Raw genomic sequence first — 14,977 nt, 5'->3', positions numbered from 1 at the left:
AAATTTTAGTTCCTGACTAAAATCAACTCCTGGTCCCAGCAGTTAGCAGACTGTTAACCATAGTGCTAGCCAGCAAATCATTGTGGATTTTGTGTGGCAGATTTTTATTAATCACTCCCAAAGTTTACACAATTTTCAAAACTGTACTATCACATTGCCTTTTACCCTTTACAATAACAACTGCAGTTTTAAGAATGTTTTTATTCAACAAATATTTCAAGCTGTTTTGCATACTAAATGTCTAATTATAGATTTGGACTTTTGATTTAATCCTGACTGATGACCCATTCTTGATACTTTGAGTTGCTCCTTTTGGCTTCCATCTACCCTCCTGCTTTTAGATTAATAAAAGCAGGAGGCAGATATTTACCTTGCAGATATAAGGTAAATATCTGCAAGGTCTTTTGGAAATTTTCCATCGCGGTGGAAAATTTGCAAATCACCGTCAGATCTTACATGGATTGTTGATAGAAGTTGCTCCTGTCGAATATTTTAGTCCATGGAAATGTTTGTGGGCAGAGCTACAAGGAAGCACACTCCCATAATGGACAATCTATGGATTGGACCAGGAAATTTGGAAAGACATTTTTTCCATTATGGTGCTGTAATAGTAGTTGTAAGCCACTACTTCCAGCTGCCACCAATGCTTTTTGAATATCGACTAAACTTCTTTTTCTTCCGCTCAACTTTCCATTAAAATGTTTGCATACAGCACTTTTATCTAAGCCATAACATTCCTTTATAAAAAAATCAATTTGTGGTCTTAAAGAGTTCACTACTATTAGTTTTTTGATGATAATCTAATTTTCTGAGATGTCTCAAAACCTTTTATAGTTTTTCACTAAATCAAAAACAGGAAGAAGAAAAAATCAGCAAGTCTGTCATTTTTCATCGGCTTGACTTTATTTACTAGTATATTAACACATTACATGCTACTGAAAATAAAAAGGTAATTTCAATTGTCTTGAAAGAATATAGTGTTATAATAAAATGGCACATTTCGATATTACACAGTTTCCACTGGCACTCTGCCACCTCCTTCCTTCTTCTGAAAGGAAATGAATGACTTCATGCAGGGCTACTAAAAAAATACTTCTTGGTGGTTTCATTGGCAACACAATTTAGATGATGAGTTATGTGGCAGAGCACCTGCTTATGCAGAGTGAGAGAAACGAGGAGGATTTGATCAGAACCACACAGATAAATGGACTGTATTAAAAGCTGGCAGTAAATAAAGGTTTCTCCTCTTGAGTCACTACAATATTACAAGAGCAGAAAAAAAAAAAACAGAAAAGGAAAATAAATGAAGGCAGGACAGAAAATAAGGTCAAAGAGATGTCTGGGGCCACCTGAAGACCGACGGCACCACAACGCAAACGGTGCATTTAGAGAGGCGTGAACATTTATTAGCACCCCTGATAAAGATGTGTAAAAGGCCTTAAAATAAACTCAGCGTTTTTGAAGCAGCACAAGATCGCTCTGAAGTAATTAGAACAAATATCAGACTTTAACTTTGAGTGCATTCATTCAGTTTGGGAGGAGATGCTCCTCTTAACAAGATCACCCCCAACAATCCCTTCAAATTAAGTGCAACTTAAGAATCTTAAAACTACTTCAGTGGCATACAGCAAGTGGCACCTTGGGTTTCCATAGCAACTGTTAGATGCTTGTGGATAATTTAAATAGACAATTAAGTTCATGTTTTAAATAAGACACCTTTTTTTTTTTTAGCTTAAAATGTTAAACTGTTTATTTTTGGATTAACCGAGTAATTGAATTGTGAAAGTTGGTTAATAGGTGAGTTTTTTTCTTTTCAGGTGAAGCCAAGACTCTAAACATTGAGGAATTATAGGTAGAACATTTTTCAGATAATTTTTTTTTTATCTTAAACTCAAAATGTATACATTTTGTTCAGTTGTGGCTTAATTGCTGCTCTGTGTTCTTTCAGCAAAATGACATTTTTTGAGTCTGTATCCTCCAGTTAATTACTCGCTTACTAAATTAGCTGACGATAACTAAATTACTAAATTAGCTGAGATTAATCAATTCAATAATTGATTAATCTCCTGAGCCCTAGTTTGGGATTTTCTTTTTTAAAGGGTGTGGAAAACACACAACAGAATGTACAGTAGAGGATCTGTGATGCTACAGGCCTGATTTGCATCATCATCATTAGACTGTTTAGTGAATTTCCAGATCATTAAATAAAAACACTGTTGGTTTCTGATGGAAGACTGACAACAAAACTGTTGCACACAGGATAATGATTAAAAACATGAGGCAATAACAAAAACCAACCTTCCTCCGTGCTCACCGTTTATCACTAACTAAAAATACCCATTCAGACTTGAAACCACTGAATTTCTCTCCCCACTGAGAAAATACACAGAAATTAAAGGTTTCAGAGTAGAAAGCACTATAAGGCGTTTTACACATCTTTACCAGAGGAACCAAGAAATCCCTCCACCCTCTTCACTGTCATCAGGACATGCAGAACATGATCCCATCTGTCCGAATGTTGCTGCAGCGCCATCTGCAGGTGGCCGCAGCACCGCAACAGAGAGGAGGAGAGGATGAGCTCCCACAGATCACGCTTAAAGGTTTTCAGCTTTTGTTCACGAGTCTGCGTCATGATAAATAGTAGCGCTGATGATTGTCACAACAAAACACCTTCCTAAAGAGGCAAAAAACATTATGAACTACAAACCTCATAAAGAAATGGCGAAAAAGAAGAAGTAAAACAATTAAAAGATACAGTCTGCTTGGGCCTGTGCTTTGGAACTAAACAGGACTTTTAAATGAGGAAGAGCAAAAAATAAAAAAATAAAACAGAAACTAATAAAATAAAAATAAAAAAAGAACTAATTTGCTCAAGAAGTTCACAGAAGGCTTTAAAACAAGAAGGACAGGTACCAAATAACACTACTTTCTCCGTCCTTTGACACACACACACACGACGAGACGTGGACGCACCGCTGTCAGCTTTAGTAGGGTAAATTCAGTGGGCTGAATGCAGAATGCTAACATGATAAGACGGTTCTAACTAGTGTGGCTGGCAGCCTCCTACATTCAGTCTGTTTTACTTCAATCGTGTCCATCGGAGGCCGAGTGAGAACATGCGAGGGTCGGTCAGTTCCTCTGCCACAGAGAGATGTAGTGCCCTCCCAATGTTAAAAATCAAAGCAGCTATGAAGACAACTAGTAAGATATAAACAATACTCAGCATGAAATGAGAACCACAGTTACATCATTCCATAACAATATGTTCTATGAATCCTACAAAGGACTACTTGGTGGTGCGTGGTTGGAGGTGATCGGTGGAGCGAGGTTCAGGTGAGAGAATGTAGTGTTGCCTTTATCCCCACCTCGTCAACAGTCTCGCGGTTTCTCCATGGGCTGCGACTACGTCCAGTTGCTCTTACTGTAGCTGCTGGTTTGGACTCGAGTGTTCGATACTCCATTTAACCGAGGTCTACGCCTTCATGTCTTTTTGGTAACGGTTCGCTGCTGAATACGAGCCCCGCTGCTTCAGTCCTTCAAAGTCAGGGGTTCACACAGGATACTGCTGCATTCATGGCCAGTAAAGGAAGGAGTCCTTCAACAATGAAACGGAGCACGCCTCAGGTCGGGGATAAAAACTCTGAGTAGCTCCGATTGGCTTTTGTGGTTTCCGTTCGTTTTCATCAGAATCAATGCAAACTTAAAGTGGAGAAGTATCGAGAATTCTCCAGATCATTAAATAAAATGATCTGGTCAACTGACCGATGATGATCAGTTGATGGTTTGCATACTGAAATATCGCCAATCTTCGGAGTGGAAGCTGTTATAGTCGCAATGACAGTCATTTTTCATACCAGCCGTGGTTAGTCCGCTTTAATCAAACTCTCATTTGTTTGCCTGGAAGGTCCGGTTGGTTTGCGGAGGTGTGAACGCGCAGTCAGACTCCGATGAGGACCAAAAAAAGCTAACTGTTCTGGCTAAAAACCTAGGTCTCGGTTTGGTTGACATAAACTCTGACGAGGTTTGAATGCATAATGTGAATGGAAGCGGACTGGAGATTGCTCCAATGCAAGAAGTTCACAGGGCATTCTGGGTAAATACAACCAAAACAAACATGTGATTCTAGCGCTAGAAGAAGAAATGGCTCATGGGCTTTCGCCAAAGACAAAACAGAAATCCTACCACTGCAGACTTTTCAACCAATCCATCAATCAATCAGTTTTAATTATAAAGCACCCTTCATACTAAAAGCAGCTCAAAGTGCTGTACAGATTAATAAAAAATAAACCAGTATGGAAAATGTATAAACTGATTTCTACATTTTTACACTGAGAATTTTGGAAAACTCAGTGTAATACACACTGAGGCAGTTGTTCTCATCAAGCTAGTTGAGCTAAAGGCAGCTCAAAACGTCAAATATAATCACTTTCTCTTGTAAAACCGTTTTCCAGTGAATGACATGACGTCGTCTCTTCTAATTTAATTTCTAATGGCTGAAAATGGCAGCCAGAACAGAAATACATCCCGTTTTTGTTCCTAAGGTTCCTAAAGAGAAGCTGGAATCAGCTAAAAGTTATTTAAAATCAACATTGGTGAATCTCTACTTCAAAGAACTTCATGAGGAAATCTGACTTCACACAAACAAAGACGGAAAGATAATGTCGGAACTGTGAGCATGTTTAGATTAAAAGGACTTTTTAAAAATAGGTTTAAAATCGAGACGGGAATAGGGAACTGACACCTAAAATTCGTGGATGATGAAGACGCAACAAGAGAACTAAAATCATTTCTCCTTATTTAAATACATGAGGATCTGAATGTCGAATATTAAGTTGAATCGCTAAAATCTTTGAAGACTCATGGAAACCAGTTATTATTAGAGCAAACGTTCTGTTTTCCCATCTGGCATGAATGCAGCCTGAGTGACCCTTAGTGGAAGATTAAAATAAAAAAAATAAAATAAAATAAAATAAAAAAGACAGCAGCCATCACTGGTTTCCACACAGGAAGAGGAAGTGGTTGAACGCTGCGTCAAGGAGTCTCCTTAGGAGCGAGCGTCGATAAGCCGTCCACGGCAGGAACGAGTTACAGGGAGCGGTCGCCGAGTCCGTGGAGCAGCAGAGGCGGGTTCATCTTCCGTGTTGCAGACTGGGAGAGCAGGAAGGACGAGGAGGAAGAGGAGGTGATTATTAATACGAGTAGAAACGGATCACGGCAGGGTGGAGGGGGTCCGACGAGGGGCCTGCTTTGTTCTTGGTGATTCTCAGAAACTGTACTTGGTGCGGCTAAAAGCTCGGGGAGAAAGGGGGTTGGGGGTAGTGAGCAGGATGGGTGGAGGGGGAGTAGGTGAGAAAAAGAGAGGTGAGGAAGGGTCTAGTACTAGTGTCCAGGTGGTGGAGCGGCGGTCCGCCCTCAGCTCAGTTCGTCCTCGGCGCTGTGCTGGTCCAGCAGCTTGACGTGCGTGAAAGGAAAGTGGCCATGCTTGCCTTTACATTCGCCCTCCCACTGGCCGTTCACGTTTATTTTGGTCACCTTCACCATGTCGCCCACCTGGGAGGGAGAGGGAGAGGAAGAGAGAGAGAACATGAGGAGCAGAAACACGTCAAACAGAGCTAAGATCAGAGTTTATACAGTAAAATTCAAGCAATTTCAAGGTAAGTTTTCACACTTTTCCAACACCACGCAATACAAACAGACAGGTTCAATTCACAATTATACATATATCATTAATATAGTATGCTATGTTCTCCAGCAGGGATAATGTAAACTAAAATATAACAAAGTTTTATGTTTTAAAATGTCTTTCACAAACACCTGGTACATCGCAACAAAACAAATTTAACAAAAAAATCTCCCAACTTCTATAATGTTTTACAACATATAAAATATAAGCTAACATTTACTTCAATTGCACAGATCAATAACTCAATAAGCCACTGGGAATAATAAATATTAATTACATTGAAACAATCCAAACAAATTGTGTTTAGTAAATGACCTTCCTGCTCAAATTAAATACTTAACACAACATAAAAAAATGTTTTCTGGCATTTAGCATATTGAAATAATTTTTGGTAATTCTAAATGATCTGAAACAAGAAAAGTTTAGTCTGATTTAACTTCAGATTAAACTTCAGTGAGGGAAAAAATGAGTGTGTCTTTTTTTTTTTTATCAGGTGAAATATCTGGGTTCAACTATAAATGACGCTTTCCACATTTAGGCTTTTAATCGAACGTCATTGCACAAAGCTGTGCAGTGTGAATATCAAGTACTTTTAAGGACTTTACACAGAAATCAAGCACTTTTCAAACCTGGAAAACGCCTACATGAAATTGAAGTTTTTCAAGCACCTGTCTTGTACAAAACCTGCATGTCGACGTTTGACCTGCACAGGCAGAGGAGCGGCTGGTCCTGCTGAGCAAACAGGTGCCAGCAGACAAGTACAAAGTTCAAGTCGACAAGAGCAGAAGAGGAACAATCCGACAACTCAGAGTGACGAAGATATCTGCTGATTCCTGACAGGAAAAAGCTGCAGGACAGGTTTCCAATCAGACCACCTGTCAGGATTCGTCACCAAACTAACTCCAATCCTTTAACGTCTGGTTTATTTTACATGTTACAACCAAAATTTTATTATGTTTTATTAGGATTTGCAATAATAGTGAAGCACGATTTAAAAGAAGATTTATGCTTGTCTGCATATCAAGTGTTTAATTCAAGATTCAGTGATTTTTTTTAATTGTTTTTATAAATAAATTAAAATATTTATAGACAAATGGTAAAATAAATTGCTCTGTGAGGGGACTCAATTAAAATTAGTTAATTGCAGAGTTTGTAATTAACTGACGGAAATGAATCGCATTTTGATTAAAAATCACAAATCCACAAAATAAATATTTTCAATTCAAAACTCATTTTGCTGCTAAATTATTTAATAAATAGACACATGAGCTCAGAAACAAATATATTTATTTTTTTTCCAGCATTGTGTCCTTTAATAAATTAAAGTTTATTGGTCTTTGAGAGAGCGAACTTGAATTATTGTTCCATTATCAGTACTTTAATCGAAGACGGTCTCAAACAACATTATTGGAATAATTACTGGTACAATTCCAGCAATATTTGTTATCATAACAGGTCTACTGATCATTTAAAATGTTTTTATTTTATAAACAGACATTAGATCAGGACCAGTCACACTTTTATTCCACTGGATTCTGCAGAAAACCTACAACAAAACCAGAAACTCGCATCGACCCAACGCTTATCAACACTTTACTAAAAATAGAAGAAACATCAGCATTCATATAGAAAGTTAGTTATCTTTACAACTGTTTTAAAGTAGCCCAAGAAAACATTAAATCTGCTGCTTATTTGGATGCATGAATAAATTAGGCACTGCAGCATTTAAATTAATTACAGAGATGCAACACTGTGGATGAACTCTGCCAGTGTGTTTATGATTTCTCAGTAACTATCCAGCCTGTTTACCTGATGTGGTTTAATAACGATGTAGTCATTATTCTTTAGCTGCTAAGCTCTACTTTCAGGCAATCCTCCTCATGTTAGAGCGACCATCCACTTCTGGTCACGTTGTGTTTTACTCCTACTGCCGATAACTACAGCAGCCCTGAGTTTCTTTCTTTGTCGAGGAGTGTTGAATTATATGCTAATATATTCCACTACCAGACCCTCCACTCTGACTTTGTGTCAACTAGAGGTCGTAATCTGCTGCAACGTGGTCTCTCTGTCTGACTGGTCGGGACATCAGGGGAGAAAAAAAAAAAAGAACAAACGGTTCAAGCTGCAGATTTTAAAGTTTAACAATGATTTTGGTTTTCAATAAAACATTCAGAGCAGATCTACATGATGGACTGACATGTTCATCATTATCAACACGCATCAGACGGAAATAAATTCTCTTAGATCACCTTCATCAGCTCAGGAAATCAGACTATTTAGTGAGCCAGCTTGTTGGAATTTAGAAGGATAAAACTTTGGGCAATGCTGACATCGTCTCTGCATCAAAACGTTGTAAACTGCCAGAAATCCTCTGGCTTTTATGCTTTCAGACAGCCGCTATGATGCGCAACCGTGGCAACAAGGCATTGTCTTTACTACCAAGAGCAGCTGGTTAGCATCTCATAAGCTCAAAAACACCTGAACTACGACAACTCCAAATCCCACATGAGTTGAAACTGAGGCTGCAAAGAGAGAAAGAAGTTCAATCCCCAACTCCAACGTCTCTCTGCTCGGCTTTCTAACCATAAGGAGGTTTAAAGAGGAGCGGCAAAAGCAAATGAGGTGGATTAGCAGTGTTTACCAACAACTGACGACATCATCTAATTGTGGAATATCATCTCTGCTGCCCGGATATGAACTATTAGCACATCATTACGGTCATGAGACTGTTATACAGCTACAGTCTTCAGTCAGAGGCCTCTAGAGTCACTGCAAGACTGACTGCTACTGTAAATTCTTCCCACAGCGTCACCATTAATAACGATTCTTTGAAGATATCTTGATCATGATGATGACTTATGACAACATTTAATTTCCCTTTGGGTAAAATAAAGTACTTTTGACTTTAATTTGGACTGACTGAGCCTCAGGCAGGTAACGGCTACCAGACTCCAACGTTCAACCTGTCAGCAGACTTTCAAACCAGCCTGTAGATAACTTCTTGTTCACTTTGATGGCAGGAAGTCTGACTTCCTTTGCAACCTTTGACATCACCAAACCATGATCGACTTTACAGACTCAAAAACTGAAGACACAAACACTGGTAGACTGCATAACAATATGATGCCATGTTAGAAGAAAACTGAATTTTGAATCAAAAATATAATTCCTGTACATTCATATCAGAGATCCACTTGCCACTAAACGGATCAATGATGAGCTGTAATAAAAAAACTCGAGAAAAAAACACTACAGATGCACTGACCCATCTCTTCTGACTGGTTTTAGGTTTTCTTTGAGGTGAATCAGTAATACAAGAGATGTACAGAAGGAAAGATGGATGCATAAAAAGAAGGAAGTTCTCCAACGTCTCCCTGCCTGGTTTTCTAATTACACACCCAGACAGAGATTTAAAGCAAATGAGGTGAATCAGCAGAGCTTAACATCACCTGATGGTGCCATCTAGGATGTGCTACTGTGGAATGTCTTTTCTGTTTCCCAGAAATTGAGCTGCTAACATGTCATGAGACTGTTATACAGTCTTCAATCAGAGGTCCATTCAGGTTAATTGCAAGACTGACTGCTACTGGAGCATCACCATCCACAACAACACTTTGAAGATGTTTGGATCATGATGATGAGTTAGAACATTTAACTTCCCTTTGAGAGAGAAAGTATTTGTAGACTGGATGAACCTGGAAAACAAAATTTTCAGACTGCCAAGGGATTGTGGATCTGCAGTTTGAGTTTTAAGTGTTTCTCAGGTGAAGCAAATGGCCGAAAGCATCGCCTGGTTCTGCTTATTTCTGCTTATAACCCCATGAAATATGTTGCATAATAAAAAGCTGCTTTCAATTGCTCGGTATAGATCTTTATTTTTTTTTTTGGAAACAAGGAAACGTGAGCTACTTATTAACCACTCAGTGCCAACATGCTGAGTCACTCCGGGCAGACTCCCGTCGGGTACGGGTTTCTTTCCACAGAACAACTTCAAACAAATTTGTCCTGTTTTCAACCTGGTAGATGACTAGCAAAAAGAAAAATGAGCCACAAGCACATTGCTTGTGCTTTGTCAAGACACAAAGGGCCAAACACTGGCTCTGGATGTGCAGCCACACTGTCCAGCAGCGGGGCGTGGGGCGGGGGACGAGTGCATTTCGCTTGGCCTGCCTGCTCATCCCACTCCTGGCTCAGCTGGATTCCAGGCTTCATAGAAACCAGAGGAAATGGTCCTGTTCCCAAACACAAACTATTTCCTTCCCCCGATGACCTGCTCCGTGGGAGCCCCGCTCTCACTTCCGCTTCAGTTGAACAGCCCCGGCACAAAGTGCAGCTTACCCAGCATTAGGAGCAGGGTCCGTATTTTGATAGCATTTGTTGGATTCAAAGCGCCTCTGACGCCACGGTTAGGCGGAGCAGATTTTGAGCGAAATGGTAACATTTTTGTTTCGCTCGCTTACACAAATACAGGGTTTGTTCTACGCATGCGTGGGAAGATGAAAACAACGGTGAACAGCACCGTGATGTGTTGCACTACTTAACCAGTTCGGTTTAACGCAACTTCTGATATGTATTCTACGTGTTGCAGGACTTCTTGGTTCATGGGAAACAGACTACTGTTTTCTAATGAGGTAGAAACTAAAGATCAAAAGCGAATGTGCGTTTGGACGACATGCTAAGATAATAGCGCCATATAAGTGGCCTGGCATGACAACTACAGCAGCGTCAAGATGTGTTCGAGGCTCGGCAGTTTCCTGACAATGTAGCCTAAGGCTGCATTCACAACAGTCCCGTTTAGTCCGCTTTAATTGAGCTCTGGTTCGTTTGTCTAGAAAATCCAGTTGCTTTGGGGAGGTAACTGTTCAATCAACTCTGATGGGAACCAAGAAGCAAACTCTGGTCCACAAAAAAAAAACCTCGTTGGCATTCAAGTCCAACGAGGGTTGAATGCCAAAGGACCACTCCGAAAACAGGAAGAGGACTACAGCGCATGGATTATGGTTAAATAAAATCAAAACAACTGTGCGAGTCCAGTGCTAATGGGAGAACTAGTTGAGTCATTTGCCAAAGATAAACGAGAAATCTTACAACTGCTAAAATCCACTTCCTTTTGTTTACATTTAGCAAAGAAGGAAGATGTGCTTGTGTCTCATTCAGAGGTTTTCTTGTAGTTTCCTTCTGTAGTTCTTGGGTCAACACCACCACAGGTGAAGGGGGGGAACAAGTTGCTCAAAGGGTTTGGTTATTTGACATAGTTCAGTGTAAAAACTTAACATATAATATTGTAAGAAAACCTGCTTGAGGCCACAAAAGACTTGAAACTGGTGACTGGTTCTAATTCCAGGTGACTAATGACCCTAAACAGAAATAGAGCTATTCAGGGAAAGGTTGAATCAAAGCATTTTATTGTGTTGGGATGGTGCAGTCAAAGTCCAGATTGAAACTCAAATGAGAATTTGTGGATAGACTTGAAAAATTGCTGTTTATAGACACTTTCCATCTAATCTGACTGAGCTCCAACTGTCCTGCAAATATGAATGGACCAAAGCATCAGTCTAATGTTAATCAAAAACAAACAAAATGCAGCTCTAACTCGAGTTTGATGCATATCAAAATGCTGAACCACTTCAGTTTACGCACTGATTTAGATTGATCTATCACAGAAAATCCCAATAAGACACACTGAAATTTATAGTTGATAAATTGTGGAAATGTTGAGTTAGAAACTGGCACTGCACTGAAATATGCAGAAAAATCAAAAGAACTCTGATTAAATTCTGGAAATGCCATGTTAACCTTGCTAAATGTTGAAGACTTGGCATCACATTTCAACAATAAGCATCTCCGGAACTGCAGGTAGAAAGAGAGCAATCAGATCAGTGAAAGACGGCGCTATGTCTCCATATTTACCTCCAAGGCCAGGGCGGTCTTGTCGTAGGCGTTGGGCACCCTCTTCTGTATGGCCCTGGCATAGACTGGTCCATTCTGGAGATTCGGGAGGGGAGTGGGCTGGGCGTACTGGCTGGGGTCTCCCGTCAACGGAGCGCCGGACTGAGCCGCAGAGCTGTCCGAGTTCCCTGCAGGCGGCACCGCAGGCAGCCCGGCCCCCGCCACTGCGCTCGGAGACGCTGGTCTGAACTGCTCCACGTACGGGACTGGGATCATCCCCGTTTTTCCTTCAGAGTTCTGGGCGTTCCACCACTGCTCCTCAGGCTTCTCCAGTACTCTGAGAATGTCCCCCATCCGAAACGGGAGATCCTCCTCGTCGTTGCCGGGGAAGTCGAAAAGCCCCCGGACGTACTCATCTTCCAGGCGCGGCGGGGCTTTGGCCACGCCTCGGGCGGAGCGGGGGTTTTTGGACTTGTTCATGGGACCTATCAAGGTGGTGGTGTCCAAGTAGTGGATTTTGTAGAACTCGAGCAGAGCGGGAAGAGACTCAAACTCCTGGTCACCAATACGAAACTTGTGGGGAGGCGAACCTGGTCCGACACAGGAGGAAGAGGGAAGTTAGAACAAATTTTCATTTACACTCATTTTTGTTTTCTTTTGGCTGAAACAACAGACACCTGCTCTGATGCACAGTCAGTGTCTGAGGTCTAAGACTGTCGCAATTAATCAATCGCAAGATAATTTAAAATGAGCTCAATAATTTACATTCAAATGATTAATATCTTTTCCAGAGGCATCATTATCCATTTATTTACGGTGTTCGTTGTGCTGTTGGATATCTTTCAGTTCCACTATTAAGCGTTCCTTAAAAAATTAAAGTTTGTTGGTCTCTGACAGGATGAATTTGAATTTTTACACCACTACCAATACCTCAAACATCAAGGTTATTGTTTATCGCAATAACTTCTGGGACAATTTATCGTCCAGCAAAATTTGTTATCATGACAGGCCAAGCGAGGGCCTGAACAGAATTTTCTTGTTTGCCTTGTTATAAACATATGACTATAATTTGAATGCAACTACAAATCCAAGGTTGAATTTTTTTAAATGACCAGGACTCCTGTAGCGTTTTGGTTTGCTTGTACCTCAGGCTGGCCCTGCTGGTTTGTTTTGATATACAACATATAGACCACATGTCATGAAAAGGTCAATCAAAACTCGTGTCCAGAACTTTGGTTCTTTCCACAAACACTTTGAATCCACTTGTTTTGGTATACATTAATCCTCAGTTCTTCCAAACTTGTTTTTTGTTGTTGTTGTTGTATATTTATTACATACATTTTAAATATCCAAACTACACAAACAAAAACAGAAGAAAAAAAAAAGAATGATGAAGTCTGTCAACAAAACTGCCCTTCAAAAAAAAAGGCCTAGTTGAGATCAAAACACCAGACTGAAGAATTGTGTCATCCAGTTTTTGGTAGAAAAGAGAAAACCTTTAATCTTTCATGTATTTAGTTAATTTATTGTTTATTGTGACAGGCCTACTAATTACTATCCATACCAGATGCATAGCTTACCTACCGTAACCCAAACAAATTTGATTTAGAACAATAAAATCGAGGCATGCGTCTAAATGTTATCATGTCTGATCACAAACCATGAAGTTTGAGGTTGTGTGTAAATTAAAATGCATTCTTGAGCACCCCAAATCCTCAAGAATGGGCCGGCCCTGTTGATGATGAGTTCAGAAGTACAACATGCGAGACTGGACTATTTCTGTAACTAGTCATGATGTTGGTGATTTCCAGAGTGACCAGGAAGCATCTTGGTTTCCTTATTTAACGTTTTTCCCTGAGAATGCTGAGGGACAGGTAGGCCTGTAGCAATAAAAGATAAATGAGTTAATTGCTTGATAAATTAAAGTGAACTCAATAATTTTCATTTGGATGATTTATTGCTTTTTCTTTTATCTCTCTTGTTCTCCCAGAAATTGTATGAAAAAAGTCTTCATTGGTCTCTACTAGTTTTAAAAGACAATTTTGTTCACATAGACTTTTTTTTTGTTTCTCTTGTTTTGTTTATTTATTTTGGATATTTAAAAAGGCTTCCAGTTAGAGTGGTAAATGTCCATTGCAATTTAAAGCTTATTAATCTTTGAGAATGTGTTCTTTCATTATTTTGCCATTACTATTACAGTACTTGAAAACTGTCTCAAAACAACAATATTATCATTTATCGCAATAACTTCTGGGACAATTTATCGTTCAGCAACATTTGTTATCGTGACAGGCCTGAACAGGAATCTTAAGCGTTAAACTAAGATAATATGAAGTTCTTGTCTTGCACTTTGTGAAGGTACATTTATTTCTGCAAATATTGCACAACCTGTTAATGGAACCATGTGATTTTTAAGTGACCCATGTCTAGACACAATGATATGCTACAACAGACCAGATTATGATGGACTAAAGCACGTCTCATTGTGCATGGCCATCTTTATTCCCTATGCTGGAAAAAGAGTGGCACTATTGCGCCTCTTCTATGGTGCAAGTCATGCAAGAATGGTCCCATCGGTGGCACCACGGTGCACCGAGCCCCTCCACGCCCCCTCTCCTTGCTCTTACCTGGCTCGGGCTTTCGGCTGTTCGTGTTAATTATATAATGCGAGACTCTGGAGTTCTCCGACACCGACAGCACGTAGTCGCCGGGGCTGGTGATGGAGTCCCGGACCAGAAACACGCCGTGCCGCTGCCCCTGCAGCATACACACAGTCTCCGCTCTGGTCAAGCGGCCCCAGTACCAGCTCTCGCGGTCCGACGCGTCAAATCTTCCGGCCATGATCACCAACACAAAGCCGAGGCTTTAGCCGTGGCCTTCCCTGCTCTCCCTCCTGTTATCCACAAGCGGAGCCTTCAACTCATACAAAAAACTTTAGCGCCGAGAGCACGTTCAGTAAACAGGCGACATCCGCAGCTGGCCGTGTGGGCTCCAATCCGCAGATAAAGGAGGAAAACCGCGCTGTAAAAATACCTCCGGTGTGGTCTGTGGTCAGCCCGCTGGTCTACCAATCATACAGCTTGTTTCAGAGGCACGAATGTTGCTACAAACCAGCCGCTGATGACAACTAACTTCAAAAACTGAAATGGCGGATACGGGAAAACAAAAAAGGCCCCACTCACCGGAAGGGACGTAGACTTTGGACGCAGAGCACGCACGACGTCAAGCTTCATACGTCACGATAAACAGATAAACGCAAAGTTATGTAAACGTTGAAATATTCTTGTAACTATGTTGTTTCTCATACTCTTTCACTGTGAAAATAATTTTTATATATCAGGAAATTTATTTTCCTTTTAAAATGTCAGATTTTGACTTCTTCACGACTTCATGGTCACGTGTTTA

General features: G+C 40.3%; 1 protein-coding gene across 1 annotated transcript; it reads right to left on the bottom strand.

Annotated features, from left to right (window-relative positions):
- Positions 1-3,083: 3,083 nt before the first annotated feature.
- crk (v-crk avian sarcoma virus CT10 oncogene homolog) lies at positions 3,084-14,505 on the bottom strand. The gene is made up of 3 exons (XM_007562550.2): positions 14,200-14,505; positions 11,594-12,162; positions 3,084-5,550 (listed from the first exon to the last, which is right to left on the bottom strand). Exons 1-3 carry the CDS (start codon positions 14,411-14,413, stop codon positions 5,413-5,415), a joined length of 921 nt encoding a protein of 306 aa, XP_007562612.1. The 5' UTR covers positions 14,414-14,505; the 3' UTR covers positions 3,084-5,412.
- Between the last annotated feature and the right edge of the window lie 472 nt (positions 14,506-14,977).

Source organism: Poecilia formosa, unplaced genomic scaffold (assembly GCF_000485575.1).
Source record: "Poecilia formosa unplaced genomic scaffold, Poecilia_formosa-5.1.2 Scaffold138, whole genome shotgun sequence".
NCBI lineage: Eukaryota > Metazoa > Chordata > Actinopteri > Cyprinodontiformes > Poeciliidae > Poecilia > Poecilia formosa.
The sequence above is the reverse complement of the archived record's forward strand: the minus strand, read 5'-3'. Positions and strand labels throughout refer to the sequence as shown.